Here is a 16,629-nt window from a genome sequence, read left to right as displayed (position 1 = left end):
TATATATATATATATTATTTATGCATCCATTTGATGACAATTTCATACAGTTGGACAGCTCTTGATTACATTTACATGTCCATAAGCCCAAACATAATGCAATTAGATTGTAGTGATAGGCACTAATAAGGCATAAAGAACACGCCCCTGCTAATTTTAGGCACATGGTAAGAGAAGGGATTTTGAAGTTATGACTGCTAGCACTTACGCCATAGGCATAATATGGGGAAGAGGGCGAGGTAGCGCAACGGAAAGAGACTGTCCTTTGGTTGAAAACGGACCGAGTTCGAGACCTGCAATTAGGCCTACGTGCTTTGTAAATTCCTTGGTAAGAAACTCTAACTCGTCCTTCGGATGAGTCGTTAAGCCGCTGGCCCCGTGCGTACAGAACATGCGCACGAGCAATAACTCAACTGATCATCGAGCCCCCCCCCCCAACACTGCGGCCGCTGCGGGTCCCCAGGGTGGGGGAGAATCCGAGTTTCGTTGTTGATTTTAAACAATATGTACCGTTTTACATGTACTTACAATGGGGTTTGAGCATCTATCAACGAAGGACACGGCTCAAGTATGGGGTAATGAGATGGGTTAGGCTCATTCCCATGGAGAACGTAATAACGTTAGCACCAGAAGCATGTAGACACACATGTGTAGGCATAATGAAGATCTATAAATATCCAATATCTAACATAGGCCTACTACTATGTGAGTTGGCTTGCCCCATCTTGTATTTGCGAGTTACCACGTTATTTAAAATATTTTTTTTTTTCATTGTTCAACATTATACACTTAGAGATAGTCAATATTTTCTTTCAAATTAAACTTTAATCCTTTCATATCGTTTCACACATAAATTCTCTATATATTTTCATTTATTACGCAAACAAAAAAACCAATTTACATGTAATGTGGTTTGCATAATGAAAATTTAGCTATTACACACCAGTATTGGATGTTTCATAATCGATATTCGGTGGAGCAATTATAATAATATGGCTGGTATTTAAAATAGATAATAGCAATAATTTACGCATCACGCCTCGCTGATTGTATTACGCACGGATGCACTGTTGCATTCCCTACATGCAAACTTAGGCCTATTGTCATATACGGTCTAGTTCAACGAATGTCTATGACATAGCATTGAGCAATAAGAAGATTACAAACTTAAACAGAATATTCCGTGAAATTGACTTTTTAAACCGAAAGTTTTCGTTACACAGAAGGCCTATACAGTATATAGAAAAAAGTATGATGCCATATTCACAGACGAAAGGTGCAAGGTCTCAGCTGGGGTCAAGTCTCCGACAGGGAGTCAACATCCACCTCTTTAAGCGCCGTCTGAAATCATTCTTATTAATGTTATATTATGCGTTATACAAATTTACAATCATTGACCTCAGCCGCAACCTTGTTGGAGCATTTTTTAAGAAGCATCTAGATTTTCCGAAATGGCACTCTCAGAATGTAAATGTTTTTTTTTCAAAGTAGGCCTAGTGTTCTCCGTCAAAATGATTGGCTTTTATTCTCCGACGTGTGTCCCCCCATCCACATCTGGCTCCCCGTCATTGTCTTATGCTATTATTCTGGACCAAAATGTGTGCAATGTAGACTTACAATAAATGGAGGGGGGGGGTGGTGGTGGGGTGAAAAAGATGCGATGTCCTCTTCTATTTCATATAGGCCTACCGTCCTGGTCAGTGGTGGCGCTACGGGGGTCAAGTGCTTTGAGCACTACTGCAGTGGATTTGTGCGCTTTATAAATCGTATTATTTATTAGGCATATCAAGGGGGATTTTCCACCAAATAATTTTCTTGCGTCCCTCCCTAGCTTGTCCTCCCCCCCCCCCAAATTAAAAACCATATCAATCGCTTATTATTAAGACACTGTCAGTTGGACTCGCTTCTTTTAAAACCTTATGGGGCCGCTTGTAACATACAAGCTAGAGTCAAGAGTGACAATTGCAGCGTGTGGCCCTACTTTTCCTCTCACTTCCCTCCCCCCTCCCCTCCTCCAGATTTCAGACGAATAGCGCAGCTACTGGTATCTGATTTCAGATGGGGATCATAATTGATAAAACGGTCATTTCTTGAAAATTGTCCTTCAAAGTGTTTGCCTTTAAGTATGTGTCCACATTGTCAAGTGACAAATACCTGTGATATGTCCAAATATGGGTGTGGTGGTATGACTTCATGTCCATATATGGGCAAATCACGCATTTTTCACATAGGCCTAGGTCTAAAATTTGATAGTGTGAACCGACCTTAAGAACATAATATTATTAAAGCAACTGACAAAATATTACAGTTATAGTTACAAGCTCTTTTCCGGCCCGGAACTCAAGGCGGGTTAAACACAATTAAAACAATTATTGAGGAAGTAATCAATGTTTATTTGCAACCGCTAGAATCGTGAGAATGAGTTTCTTTATGCAGCCTTTGGAATTGCATCGTCATATCTTGTTTCATACATGTGTTCTGGACAGTCATCCTTAGTCTGATTTATTATATATACTAAAGCAGTATGGTATAAACTCCACCGGCAATGTATTGCATTTCGATTAGGTGCTAACCCAATCCACGTATATATCTACGCTAAATTATTGCCTTTTTTAAGAGGGTTCATCCACTTCATAGCAACAATCCAATCAATTTTACTTTTCACTTTATTGAACAATATATCATTATGACGTCACCGATGTATTGCCCAATGAAATAACTCTTCAAAATAATGTATTCATGTATAACAAAATAAAATTGTGGCGAATATTAGCAACATTTAATGGTAATGTAGCATCCTAATTCAGTGAATTATTCCTCCATATCAAAACATGTAGACACAAAAAATTAAGAAAAACAACGGATAGGGCATATATTTCTTGCGTATTCGCACAGGACGCGCATGCGTACAAAAATTAATCGTGCTGGTACTGCAATAGTCATACCAGTCCTCCATGGTCATACAGAGAACTAAGAGCCGTAGGTGCTAACGAGAATGATTCTCCGCTAATTTAGTATCACTGACTCGTTTATTGAACGTTTTCAATCGATACACACTTACTGTTCGTGTTTGTATACAAATGAAAACCGCACATGTGGCACATTACTGGCACCATAACAAAATGTCACCGTTGCACTTATACATTTAGTTCACCCAACAAAAAAGAATTCATGTAGACTTATCTCTGTACCTATTGTGGAGCTTATAATACTACAGACATCTACAACCAGTTAATTTATGTTAAAGTCAGACTCCGGAGGAAATAAAATTGATATGTTGTAGAACCGATTTTTCTAAGACAAAAAAAAAGTTTTTTGACGAAAAACTGGGGAACGGTGAATGAGATACAGATTTTTGAATATTTAAAAACTGGGAGGAAAGGGGGCGTGACCGCCCATTTTTACACCACGCCCCCCCCCCCCCAGTTTTTAAAAATTCAAAAATCTGTATCTCATTCACCGTTGCTCAGTTTTTGATCAAACTACTTTTTTCTGTCTAGGAAAAATCAGTTCTACAACATATTAACAATTTTTTTTCCTCCGGAGCCTGACTTTAAACATTTCATTTTTGTTAATTGCGAATAGGCCCTAGATGATTACAAAAAAATTCTTACAAAAATATATTACATCGCACTGGTGGGACATTGCGCAAAATGATCATTTTTCAAATTTAAGGATAACAATCCCAAATGGAAGTAATGTACATACTCGTATGATTACCTTAAGGGAAAAACTTGTGAAGCTGATCAGATAGTATCTGTCATAGCCCTATTGTAATTTATTTTGTCGATGATAGGTTATTTAGGTCGTACGGTACGGTATGCTATTCCGAGTCAAACAGATATTTGGCAATATCATCTACACCACCAGATGGTATTTGATATATCGTTCATAATCCATCATGCCATGCATATGATTACTTGAATATTGATGAACGGTTTGTGGCTCAGTCTAAAACGAACATTCGGCCTACGCTTTTTTTCCCACATATTGTATCCGACGTTAGCCGTATGGCGTAATGCCGACTAAATTCTCCCCAACCAAATGTAAATGGGATATTGATGCTTGGCGAATTCTATAGTATCCATGGCTACTGCCAGGAGAATAACAGCTCTTGATTAAAGCAAATTATGAGTTTTGTATCATACATTTGCATAACCTAATAAACCTGGAGTTTAACCATTACTGACAAAGCTACAACAGGCGAAATAGGTAGCTCCCTACCTATTCGTACTCAGAGTAACAATAATCGTCAAAATTATTTAAGCGGGTTGTCAATGGATGCTGATTTAACATATTTTGAGTTCCCGTCGTCTGCCTCCTTCAATTTTTCCATTTTCCTTCCCCTGAGCCACGAGGCGTCATGTTGTTTTTCTCCTGCAACTATCTCTTCGTCGACTTCCTTAATTTCGTCAAACGTTACGGGTTGGGTGCGATATCTATTCCCGTCACGACTGCGTCGCTTATTCGGCCGCTTAAATGGTTTTGGAAATTCTGTAGTCACATTAAACTTTCGAAGAGGTTCTCCATAAGGCGATTCCGTAAAGACAATGTCGGCCGTATCCGCAGCTAGTGCTGTTGTCATTGGGACGGATTTATTTTCAGCCGCAGTCGCCATTTTTTAGATATTTAAGTTCAATCAATACTGTGTGTTTTTTCAAGATTTTTCTATGAATAGTTTAGTAACTATTCCGGATTAATACAATGTTTACCATGTACTGGTACTACCCGGATCAGATTTTCGTTTGGTATCGATTCACTTAGAAATAGCCATACCTGTGTTTACTAAAATTCAACACCACAGCTAGCTTAGTTACAGTACCCGATCATAGCTTTGAGTTCCTACTCCGCGGCAATATCCACGTTAAATTATACAAAGTTCCAGTGTTTTATCCTTTAAATTCCCTCGAACCTAAGCTGTCGCCGTCGAGAAGAAAACAGCTATCTCTGATCTGGGCCTTCAGCTCAATTTTCCACTTGCCTTCATCCATTATAATGCTACAGACATTCGTTTATGACGCGTTAAGTCGTTACGTGACGCGTCAAATATCAAAACTACTGTGCAGTCTGTTCATGGAGGTCTGTCGCACTTCACAACGCAATCGGAAGTTAACTAGTAAATATTGTGTTTCTCGCTCCCCGTTGTATTGCTAGACAAAATATTATGACATGCATTTATTATATCATAAACACAGTTTTCGGTTAACTGTTCAATAACGTCAGACATCGCACGTTTTGTTTGGAGAGTATTGGTTGAAGGCCGCCTGATATGTATGTCTTTTGTGTTTCGTACTGTTAATTGTAGACATGTTTCATAACGACAATATAATTACGAAATTTTGAGTTGCGCATGTGCGCAGAAGCGAATCGTATAAGCCTTGTTGGTTACGATTCACGAGTTTTTATCCGAGGATTAGGCCTCCTGCGGGTTCAATTCTTGCGAATCCGGATTACACAAAATGAATAAAACTACTCACTAAAGCCTTAGATTTAACTTTAGTGATAAGGCCAATCTAAAAAGAAAAACATGGTTCTCGCCTTATCTCGCTGCGAGCCACCTCTGTGTTTGGTCCCTATGCTGTAAAGCAATATGAACCTTTGCAATCGTCCATGCATGTGCGTCCGTACGTCTGTGATACTGACGTCATCCAATTCGTCGAAAGTTTGTAAATAAGCAAATTTGAATTTTCAAACACCATTAAAAATTTAAAAAAAAAAAACAAAAAAAAACCAACCATATATTTTGTAATCTCTTTAAAAAAAAATCCTGGATACGTTTCGTTTGTTTCTATTTTTAATTACATCATTACATAAAAGTATAATATTTTACCAAAATGGCTGCATAGGAACATCGGTCGGGATATAGGCCTATTACCCTTTCACCTAACCACGTTCTTTCTTTCACGAAAGCCGAAAACGGCCAGTATGGAGTCATTGTAGTGGTGAATAGGCAGTACACCACAGGAGACAATCCTACATGTGCTTTATTTGAAACCGGACATTTCGTCGGCCGGCTGACCGATGGATTCATTCACCCAGACAGCCCCCCCCCCCCCCCGTCGGGGAGAAAAAGCACACTTCGTCGGGGAGAAAAAACAAATTATATGTATATTCTACATATTAGTAGACTCTAACATCGATTAAATAAGCCTTTGAAACCCCTAAATTCTCAAAATTTTCGGGCCTGGACGACTTTCGTAACCTTTAATCGAAGCCCGACCACGCCCACTTTCCTTTCGTCGGGGAAACCTGACTCCTCGTCGGGGGCATCGGGACCTCGCCCCCCCCCCCCCCCCTGTCGGACAAATCCTGGCGCCACCCGTGCCGACGAGGGCAGTATAATAGAGGCAGAAGCGTATATTGGCCCTAACGGCCGAACAAACAAAACAGAATAATCAATCAGCCGAGTGTTTCTAAATCTCATCATCGGAGCTACAAAAACAAAGCAAGATACAAATTAAAAAAAAGAAAATTGACGGGAAAATATACGACCAAACGGACTTTTTCAGAGTGGCAATCAACCTTAACAACTGACTGAGCAGAAGAGGGCAAGGAGTACGTGCACGCACCCCTCCCCCTACAAACACACATGGTATACGTATTTTATACGCTGTCGCTCATTTTGCGGTCCTTGGCAACAATATCCACGGGGCTGGACCAATCTGGACTATCGAAATAAGGGTCAAGCCAAGAATAACAAGGTTTCGGGTGCAATATCAATAACAATTAAATTTACACAATATCGTGACCACGTAAGCCTACCCACCAAGTTAATTAAACACACTTTTATAAAGTGAAAACGGAAGTAAACCCGCCCACGGTATCTTCTTCGACCGTGATTTCTACTTGAGAACATATTGATTCTATTGAAATTCATGAACAGTGCACTTATCATATTTCCACACTTACAATAAAGGCCTACATTATCAAAATCATTAAATTTGTATCTATAAAGATTTGGGAAACTCTCCCCATCCCTTACATCAGGTTATGGTCCTCGGCTGTTTCCGATGATCCCCTACCCTTACGCCCCCTCTAAATCATTCATTTAACCTTGCTTTGCCTCCCCCCATTTCACTATTATGGTGCCATATTGAAATGAGGGCCTACTGTACATACCGTAACCTATTTCTAAAAACAATAAAGATGTCCAAATTCATATTGTTCCATATTGATGATCAAAATGAATGTTTATACTTAAATGTTTCATTCATACAGAAATACAGCTTATTTTTTTAATTGTAATTTTAAGAAAAAAACTTTTTTATATCGTCTGAAAGTGGTAAAATAATATATTCTCGTATATGTCGATTGTCATTGAAAATTATTGTCAGTTATTTCCCCAATCTCATTACATTTTTGTTTACACGGTATGTTGATCTCGATGCCATTATTATATCAACAGAGGGCGGCAAATATGTTTCTGGTTTACTCAAGAACACAGCATACAATTAAACTAATTCCTCCATGTGTAAACAATCTATTGCTAATTGGTATTCTGCCCTCTAATTTTTGTTTTGACTAGAATGGAGGTACCAGAATATAGGCCTAGTGGTAAACTAACTTTACTATAATAATAATAATAAGGCACTCAGTGACATGAGAGAACAGATCTGCTGTGTGAGATAGCTAATCCTCTCAGAATCAGAATCAGAAAACAAGGGCGGATTGGGAAAATTAAAAAAAAGAAAAAAAAGAAAGAAAGAAATAAAAAGAACAAAATTACCCCGGATCTCCTAGGGTAGTGCCACCCCACCCCCCTCCCCCTTTTTCAGACATCTGTGGATCCGCCCCTGAAAACGTAATATTTCTGGAGTACTGTAATAGTAGTAATACGATTTCAAAGACTTAATCTCCATAGTTACAGTATTTTAAAAAGTTAAGTACAGCGGTACTTCAGAGAGGGCGTTTTTTTTTTCTTTGAAGTCACGACAAAACGATACGCCGCAAGGTTACGAAGACGAAGCCCAGATGAGACGAACATAAATGAGTGATTGTCGGACCGCTGCTTTGTGATGACGAAAAGGTAGGTCGTTTTATTTGGTCATCAAAATAATGTAATATTATTTAAGTGTCGGAAGTGTCCATTACTAAGAATGTTATTATTATTATGCTTCAGTTACATACGTACCTATTAGGCCTCAAAACACACCACCTTATCAAAACAACGATATGCGGTGGAAGGTGCCAGGATTGACTCGACGAGCGAGTGATGTTCTTCGACCAAGCAAGGAGGTATTAAATATTAATTTATTTAATACCTCCTTGGACCAAGGTAGTTGCCATGGTTCATCGCGCTACGGCCATTAATTATCCCACGACATCTACTCTACTAACATCTAACTCATGCATCTGATTTTAAATGTTTAGTGTATATATATTTTTTCAATGTGGTCAAAAATGGGATGAGATAGCCTAGGCCTATGTATTTTTAAAAGTTGCCTTTTTTGGCCATCATTCACACTCAAGGACTTGTGGTCAGTTGGAAAAACTATCATATTTTTTTGGTGAAAAGGGGATTTCCCTGGTGTTCACCTTCAAAACCAGCCAGATTTTGCTTTCAGGGTGAAGGATGTGAGGGGGAGGGGGTGGGGGTGGCTTAATATACCTGATGCATGCCTGCTAGTATCATTGTTACTGCTTTAATTATTTGATTATTACCGTACTCGCGCGAACAAGCGCCCGGGCGCTTAAAATATTTTTTGCACTTTCCCAGGGGCGTTTATTAAAATGGGGCGCTTATTCGAACGGGGCGCTTATGAAAACAGAGTGGAAATTGAGGGGGCGCTTATGGAAATAGATTAAAATCGAGGGGTTCTTATGGGAAATTATTAAATTGAAGAGGCACATTTTGAATGAAAAAAGATTATTTAAGGACATTACGAATGGTGCTTAGGCAGAAAAGATAGCCTAATCATCCAGAGAACATGGCTCATGACAAGAATGCGTGAATATCATAATAGCAAAATAGCAGAAGCAATTAGTGGTGGTGGGTAGAGGTTAGCTTGTTGGCCATCGGCCGATTATGATTAGCAGGATGGCAGGACCATTGTATTTTCTATTGAAAACTTAGATGAGAATGTGCTATAGGTCGGAAAAAGAAAAAGAGGAGTAGGACTAGGCATAGACATATGTAAAAAGAGTAAAGTTGGAAATATACTGTCTGTCCAGGGATCGGAGCTCTCATCAGTCCAAGGGAAATATCCTCATTTTGATATTGACCTATGAAGAATGTGTTTCCACTCTGCAGCTCAAATCATGCCAACAACCACAGTCCCAGGATTGATTGGATTATTGACTTGCTAAAAAGAAAATCTTATGAAAATTATTAGAAGTGGGCGCTTATTCAAACGGGGCGCTTAAGGAAATTTTCACGTTAGGAGGGGCGGCTATTTAAGAGGGGCGCTTACTCAAACGGGGCGCTTATTTGAGCGAGTACGGTAATTGATTATAATAATAATAATTATTATTATTATTATTAATTTATTTTGGTATTTTACCATAATGTACAGATAGGTATTATTTTGACTTAGAGTTTACTTCAGTTTATGAAAATGCATTGATATTGAGAAGGCTGTTGATTCACTGTCATTAATTGGAAAGCTTCAATTACTGATGGCACAAATACCTCACGTTCACATTTTACAGTCATTACAGTATTGCGGATCCCAATTCTGACGATGTCGATATCCGAGTTTAATTGATTGATTAAAAAAACAATGATATGGGAGATGTACTGTGAAATAATCATGAAGTATAACACTTGATACAGTAACAACTAAACATTCATCAAGTACTTAGAAAACAGATGAGCTTTCAGAGGTTGTTGTCCGGTGATGCTAATGTTTTATTGTCTCGTGTACATTAAGTATAATATGGAAATATATTACATATGGTTCCTTGTATTTATTTCTTTGCAGTTAATTGCAGCATCCAAATGCTTAACAACCACGTTATTTAAAGCCAGGTCCAAGAGGAAAAAAAAATTAATGAGATACATATTTTTTAATATTTAAAAACTGGGAGAAAAATGTGGAAGAAAGGGTTGGTTACGCCCCTATTTCCCCTGTTTTAAATACTAAAAAATCTGTATCTCATATACTGTTCCCTAGTTTTTTCGTCAAACATCCTCTTTGTGTCCCGCTTAGGAAAATCAATTCTGCAACATATCGAACAATTTTTTCCTCCGAGAATACATTTCCTGTTCTTGTGATTATTCCAGTGTGTAAAATGTTTAAATTTGCTGACTCTCACACTGACCAAAATTAACAGGAGTTCTAAGAGTTGGGAGAAGTCACTTTAGCTATCTTAACACATATAATTGTATTTTGCTGTGCGTGGCGCTTATAGCTAGTTTGACAATTAATTAATAGTACACTTATTTAGTAAATATGTAAACATTTAATTTGCTAGATTGGTTTGTATCCAAGTGATTTCCTTGCTTGTTGGAGTGAGAATCTCAAATTGGCTGTCAATTTGTTTAGGATATTAAAATTGTAATTAAATTTAATTTTTCATTTCATTTATTATTGTCAGGTGATGTAAAATACAATAAACAAAGACACAGCCTGAGGATAACATAAAGTAATCTTAATTACTATCGAGAGGTTCTCCAAACAGAAACAAGACAACACACGCTCATAGAAATAGCAAGCTTAAATAATTATATTAAAACACATGCATTAATCTCTCCATTAATAACTTTTTAATCTTTATATAGCACTGAATTTTTATTAAATTATTTTGGGTTTCCCATATTTTGGCAAACAGTACCGGTCTTAAAGCTAAAAATAACTTCTTATTGGGAGTTTTACAGTAAAAAGGAAGAAAATTATCTTAACTAAAAAGTAAATTTTGCCCCGTGTTTTTATAAGATAATATATTTTCCTCATGCTTAGCTGGGCAATAGGATCTGTTGTCTTGTGTACCATACATAATGATCATATGCATGAACAAATATTATTTCCTTCTATTAGTATTATCTTAGTGACGAATTAACTTCCTTTATGTTTTGGAATAATGGTATGTTGTGTGGAGAAAGGAATTGGTACTTAAGATGTGGTAATCCTACTGTAGACTAATGTAAAGGCAATATATTTTGAATTATATTAAATAAAAAATTAGGTAAGTTTGACAGTAAAGTTAAAAGGGCTTTGCAGATTGGATATTGCTTTTAGTGCCCTTCATCCTCAAGTTCCCAAGGCCTATAATGACAAACATCATACATTACATATTCTGTAATATTCCTGAACCTTAATACAGTACCAGTAGAACCCCTCTTGTGAGACACCCGTATTAACGGAACACCCTATTAAGTGGACACTTTTGCTCACAAAATGAGGGAAAGAATATCTTTTATATCTAACACTAGTAACAGTCAAACCCTATTCAGTGGACACTTTGTTTGGTTCTGAAGGTGTCCCCAATGGATTCTACTGTATTACAGGGTATGTTATGGTTTATGAATATTACGTCATGAATATAATCATCGTAAACCAATACACTATTTATTTTTAGCTTTTTAGTGCTTTTCTCTCTCAGGCTGTCAAGGCCAATTACAATTATGAGATGATGTAATATTATGTAATATTAGCATAATATTACATAATTTTATTCATATCATATGAAGGAAATATGTAAATAACAAGATGCCAGAAGCAGTTGCCACTCACCGTCATGAGTTGAAAATGACTGGCACTATTTTCACATCTGGCGAGTTGAATGGCCAAGCGATTAAGGCAGATGCGCCGCAACCAACGTCAAATCTGCAGAACCATCTCAACTATCTTTGCACATTAATAAACCAGGCCTCTCTGTCCGGTCTATTGCATTTTATATCTTTCTTAACACTTCTACATTTTATTTGTGTCAGTAAACTCCTATTGCTTATGTTAGAGCCTTATAGTGCACTCCATAAGATTAATTTATTCTTTGTTGACTGTTGAATGAAAATTAAATAAACTAAATATTCTCAGAACAACATTGGTGTTCATTTTAACAGATTTTTATTAACTTAAAAATTTAGATTCTTCTCCAGAAGAATCTCATTGCAACCTTTTCAGAATTTTGAGGTTAAATGTCAACATTTCAGAACCAACAATGATTGTTTTACCATTTCATCTCATGGGAATATTAACTGTTAATAATCTACGGATTATTCATAAAATAAATCCACAACTGAGATTCAAATTTCACTGTTTAGACTATAAAATACTATTGATATTAGCAATTTGCATATCCATGTAATAAGCAAGATGTACTGCACTAGTAATTTGGTTCCGGAACATAGCTGATCATATGAAAGATTACTTCCTGTGGGTTTTTCATTCTTAATCTTTATTCACAAAGGTTCCATGAAATTAAAATGTTGGTTTGAAGTTTTACTACTTTATATATTGAAACTGTCTTTTATACTGTATAGGTGTACAACTATATAATTTAAATTATTAATTTAATATTAATGTATTATTACTATATTCTCATTACATTACTCTAATTACTTACAAGGATTTTAATTATTGTTATTATTGATATTACTGTTTGTATTACTATTGATTATTGTATAACTGCAAAGAAAAATGATGATGCAGTGTTCTCCCAATTGAAACAAATTTTCTGGTAAATTTGTCCATAAGAATTCAGCTTTGCGCGCAGTGTGAGGCGTTTTACCCCTTTTGAGTGGGGTTTAATGACTTGAAAAAACAACACTCACTCATGGCCTAGACTTAGACTGGAATGATGTTCATTTATTGAAAGAAGGCCAGCCTAGACTACATAGGTAGTCAGTTGTTTTTTTTTTATTATCCAAACACAAACTTTTTACCGGTTAGTTGGTTATTTTTACTGGTAAAATTGACGACTATGACTTCCGGTCAACTCTGTCTGATAAAAATGATGTCGATATTTCCTACAATCTCTGCAATATCCAATATTGAATAATATTTATTTTAATGAGTGAAATGAAACAAATATTTTTAAATTGTACTCTATGATGAAACAGTCCATTTTCAAACAAATAAAAATGAATTAACAAAAATGAATGAACATGGATGGAACTAAATCACATAAAGGAAGATTCAAATCAAGAAAATGGATTAGTTTTCAACTAAATGGTATCCGCAAACATGATATTTATTCAATCAAATCAAGTTTGTCTTGTTTTATTCACATCTTTGTGTTAATTTGTTTTTTAAATTGTTCATAAACTTTGAATATTTTAAACAGGGATTTTGTTCTCATATGTTGGATACTGAAGAAGATACTTTACCTGAAGCTGGCAAACTGAGAATCAAATTTTACTTTTCGACTATAAAATACTATTGATAACAGTTTAAATCTTTTGATGATTTAAGCAATTGTGGCAAAGACAAACCAAACCAGTCACTTGCTGCAAATCCTGTTTCAGAGATAATAGCCAAAACATGATGTAATGTCAAATTTTTTGAAATCTATTTTATTACACTAAACTAACCTTTATCATGCTATGCTGTTATGCTTTAAGTAAATCTGCACAACAATAGCATTTTTGTTAATAGAACCAATAGCTGTCTATCATGTTACAGATTTAATTAATTCTTGTGGGTTTTTTTCATCCTTAATCTTATTTCAGTTGTTTATTCCCAAAGGTTCCATGAAATTAGAATGTTGATCTGAAGTATCAGATTTTATTTTATATATTGAAACTGTTATGTTATTATACTGTATTATACAATTTTAATCATTACATTACTCTAATTACTTACAGGATTTTAATTTAATATTGTTATTATTGATATTTACTGTGTTTCTACTATTGATTATTGTATAACTGCAAAGAAAGATGATGATAAAAAATAACAAAGAAAGATGAAATTTGTTACTATTCGTTGATGTTGATATTTCCTATGATCTCTAGGCCCTACCATTCAAATACCAGTATTGAATATTATGGGTGATGTGAAAAGAATATTTTCATGAATGATATAGAACAGTCCATTTATTTTAACAAATGAAAAATGTATTAGCTTGAGGTGTGCAAGCAAATAATAATAATATTGCACATTTGACCTATGCGCTTTACAAAGAAATAATATAGGTTAAACAGAGAAAATGACTCAGAGGATAAAATTAATCCAACAAAAATAATGGAAATGGATGGAACTGAATCACATGAATAAAGATGCAAGTCAATAAAATGGATTATAAGTCAATCAAGACATCATCACTGCAACTCCCAATAATTTTTTTACATAGTGTATGTTTGGTTTGATTTTTTTAGGTTCATGTGCAAATAAAATATTTCATTTTTTCGTCACCGCAAAGATATTGCGCACCACGATGAAAATTGATTGAAAATTAATTTTGTAAACAACGTTAATTAGAACCCGGAGAAAGTTACTTCAAATTCAATAATAAGTATGAACAATTAAGGAATTCCTTGAATCATTGGAACCTGATAAACTAAACATACTGAACATTTAATAGGAATATTCTAGACCTGTTTTAAAGACTCAAGGAACAAAATTAGATGTAGATCTACAGCCAGCCAGGAGGCAGCCGTCGAGGCCTCCTCCTAAGCCGTAGCCTAGCCTAATTTTGAAATCGTTTTTACCTGTCTGCACTGACCAAAAAGTAACTACTGTATTCTCTCTCAAATGCTTTAAGAAATGTTTATTTCTTTTGACAATATCAAAATAGCATACAAACAAGTTTTTCTAACACAATACAATAGTTCTTCATCGTACTGTACTGCTGATATGTAACGTTGCTAGCTCTGTGAGTAATGCGTACTGCAGGATCACAAATCAGCTTACACACAGCTAAATGTAAATATGCACGCAGTATACTGATTATATCACTACAGCAACTGATGACTGCTGCAACAGTTGATTATCAAAACTAACATTAAAAGATGGCGATTGACTAATATAAAGGAATTAGTAGAGCTGCATGCATTATAGACTAGAGGAAAATTATTATACATTTTTTTAAGCATTGAATCTAGTCTTCGTATAATAATTTTCCTATAGTGTACCATACACAGTTCTATTAATTGCTTATTAGTTTTCCATTAAAAGTCACATGATATTAAATCCACCAATGAATAATGACAAATTTATCTTGTTAGTATTCACATCTTTGTGTTACTTTGTTTTTTAAATTAAACAGGAATTTGTGCTCATGCGATGAACACTAAAGAACACATTTTCCTTGAAGCTGCAAAGGTTGGTGATGTTGCTAAAATCAGAGAGAGCTTGAAGCAGGGTATAAATGTTGATGGAAATGACTGGGTAAAGTCCGTTTTATTATCATCAGATCGACTAGTAGCAGCTTGACAGTATGACTCATACATGTAGTGCTATTTGTTGTTCAGTGTTTTGATTTTCTATTCAAATTACATTGCACAATGCCTTAAGGTTTATCTACACTATCAAATTGTATGTGACAAAAAAAATGTGATGTGCCCATATATGGGTACGATGACATCATATCACATGTCATAAAACTGTATCAAAAAAAAGTTGAAGGTGTTCAACTCTATGTTTCATCAAATTTTATGTGACGCTTTTTTGATGCAATTTGATAGAGTAGACAAATGTTTGTACTATTTGTCTTAATACTGGTATTGTAATACCAGTAATCAATCAATTGCTTTTTGATCTTGACAAATATATGAGTCTCAGAAGGATTTATTTGTCTATAAGCATCCAGTATTCTCTTCAATCCAGCCCAAAAAATGTCCTAATTAGATACCATAGGAAAATAAGCCATAACTCCCAGTGCCATTGTGCTAAATTGCATATGGACATAGTCTGTGACTACTTACTCTAGCAACCACGGAGGAGCACTTATACTAGTTTCTTGGTCACATCATTACACGACACAGGTTGAAATAAACCATAGTAGTATTGGGGTAACCCCATACTCTTCAGAAAGATCCAGTGGATTCTTTAAAGTGCACACTAGATTGAAAACCAAATTAATTCTGTGATTTTATTGCATCATACAATATACTCAATTGAAACCTGTTTTTTTGTGTTTTTTTTCTTATGAATGATTTGCAAAGTGCAATCTCAGATCATTATGATTAAGACATTTTGGGCACATTGTCATTAGTTTGTGAAAAATAACATTGTGTTTGTCATTACTTTGTGAACAATAACATTGTGTTATTATTAAAGTGTATGGTAAATGAATTGATTAGTAAGTAAACATTGTAGCCATGCTACTTTGTTTTGTGATAAAATGATAGATGGTAGACTGATTAAAACTTAGCACACATGACCTTTTTTCAGATACACTGCATATTGATTATATATTTTTAATAATCTAGTAGAAATTTGATTATTTACAAACCAATTACACCATACCTGTACACAACTCAAATTAACTACTTTGTTAAATAAATTTTGTGCATTTGTGGCAAAGACAAGCCAAACCAGTCACTCGTCGCAAAAATCGATTTTGAGTTATTAATACAGTGTTAGAGAGTAAAATAATAGCTATAAAATTGTAAAAAAATCTTTCAAATCACACATTTCCTTATGAAGTTACAAGCATTTAAACATACAGCTGTTTAAAGAACAATATATGAGAAATGAGCCTTCAAAGTTTATGATTTCAGGCATTACTCATGCAGAAACTATCATC

General features: G+C 35.4%; 1 protein-coding gene across 1 annotated transcript in view; it reads left to right on the top strand.

Moving 5' to 3' along the window:
* The first annotated feature begins 7,927 nt into the window (after positions 1-7,927).
* The window catches only part of LOC117105004 (serine/threonine-protein phosphatase 6 regulatory ankyrin repeat subunit C-like), a 12,960-nt gene continuing 4,258 nt past the window's right edge, over positions 7,928-16,629 (top strand). Inside the window, exons 1-2 of the mRNA XM_033245983.1 lie at positions 7,928-8,026; positions 15,148-15,269. Coding sequence (XP_033101874.1) covers positions 15,165-15,269 — 105 coding nt within the window. The 5' untranslated portion in view covers positions 7,928-8,026; positions 15,148-15,164. The remainder of the gene's footprint in view (positions 8,027-15,147; positions 15,270-16,629) is intronic.

Source organism: Anneissia japonica, unplaced genomic scaffold, assembly GCF_011630105.1.
Source record: "Anneissia japonica isolate Jap-2015-1 unplaced genomic scaffold, ASM1163010v1 scaffold287834_len5846547_cov211, whole genome shotgun sequence".
Lineage (NCBI taxonomy): Eukaryota > Metazoa > Echinodermata > Crinoidea > Comatulida > Comatulidae > Anneissia > Anneissia japonica.
Note: the sequence above shows the minus strand (reverse complement) of the source record. Positions and strands in the feature narration are given on the sequence as shown.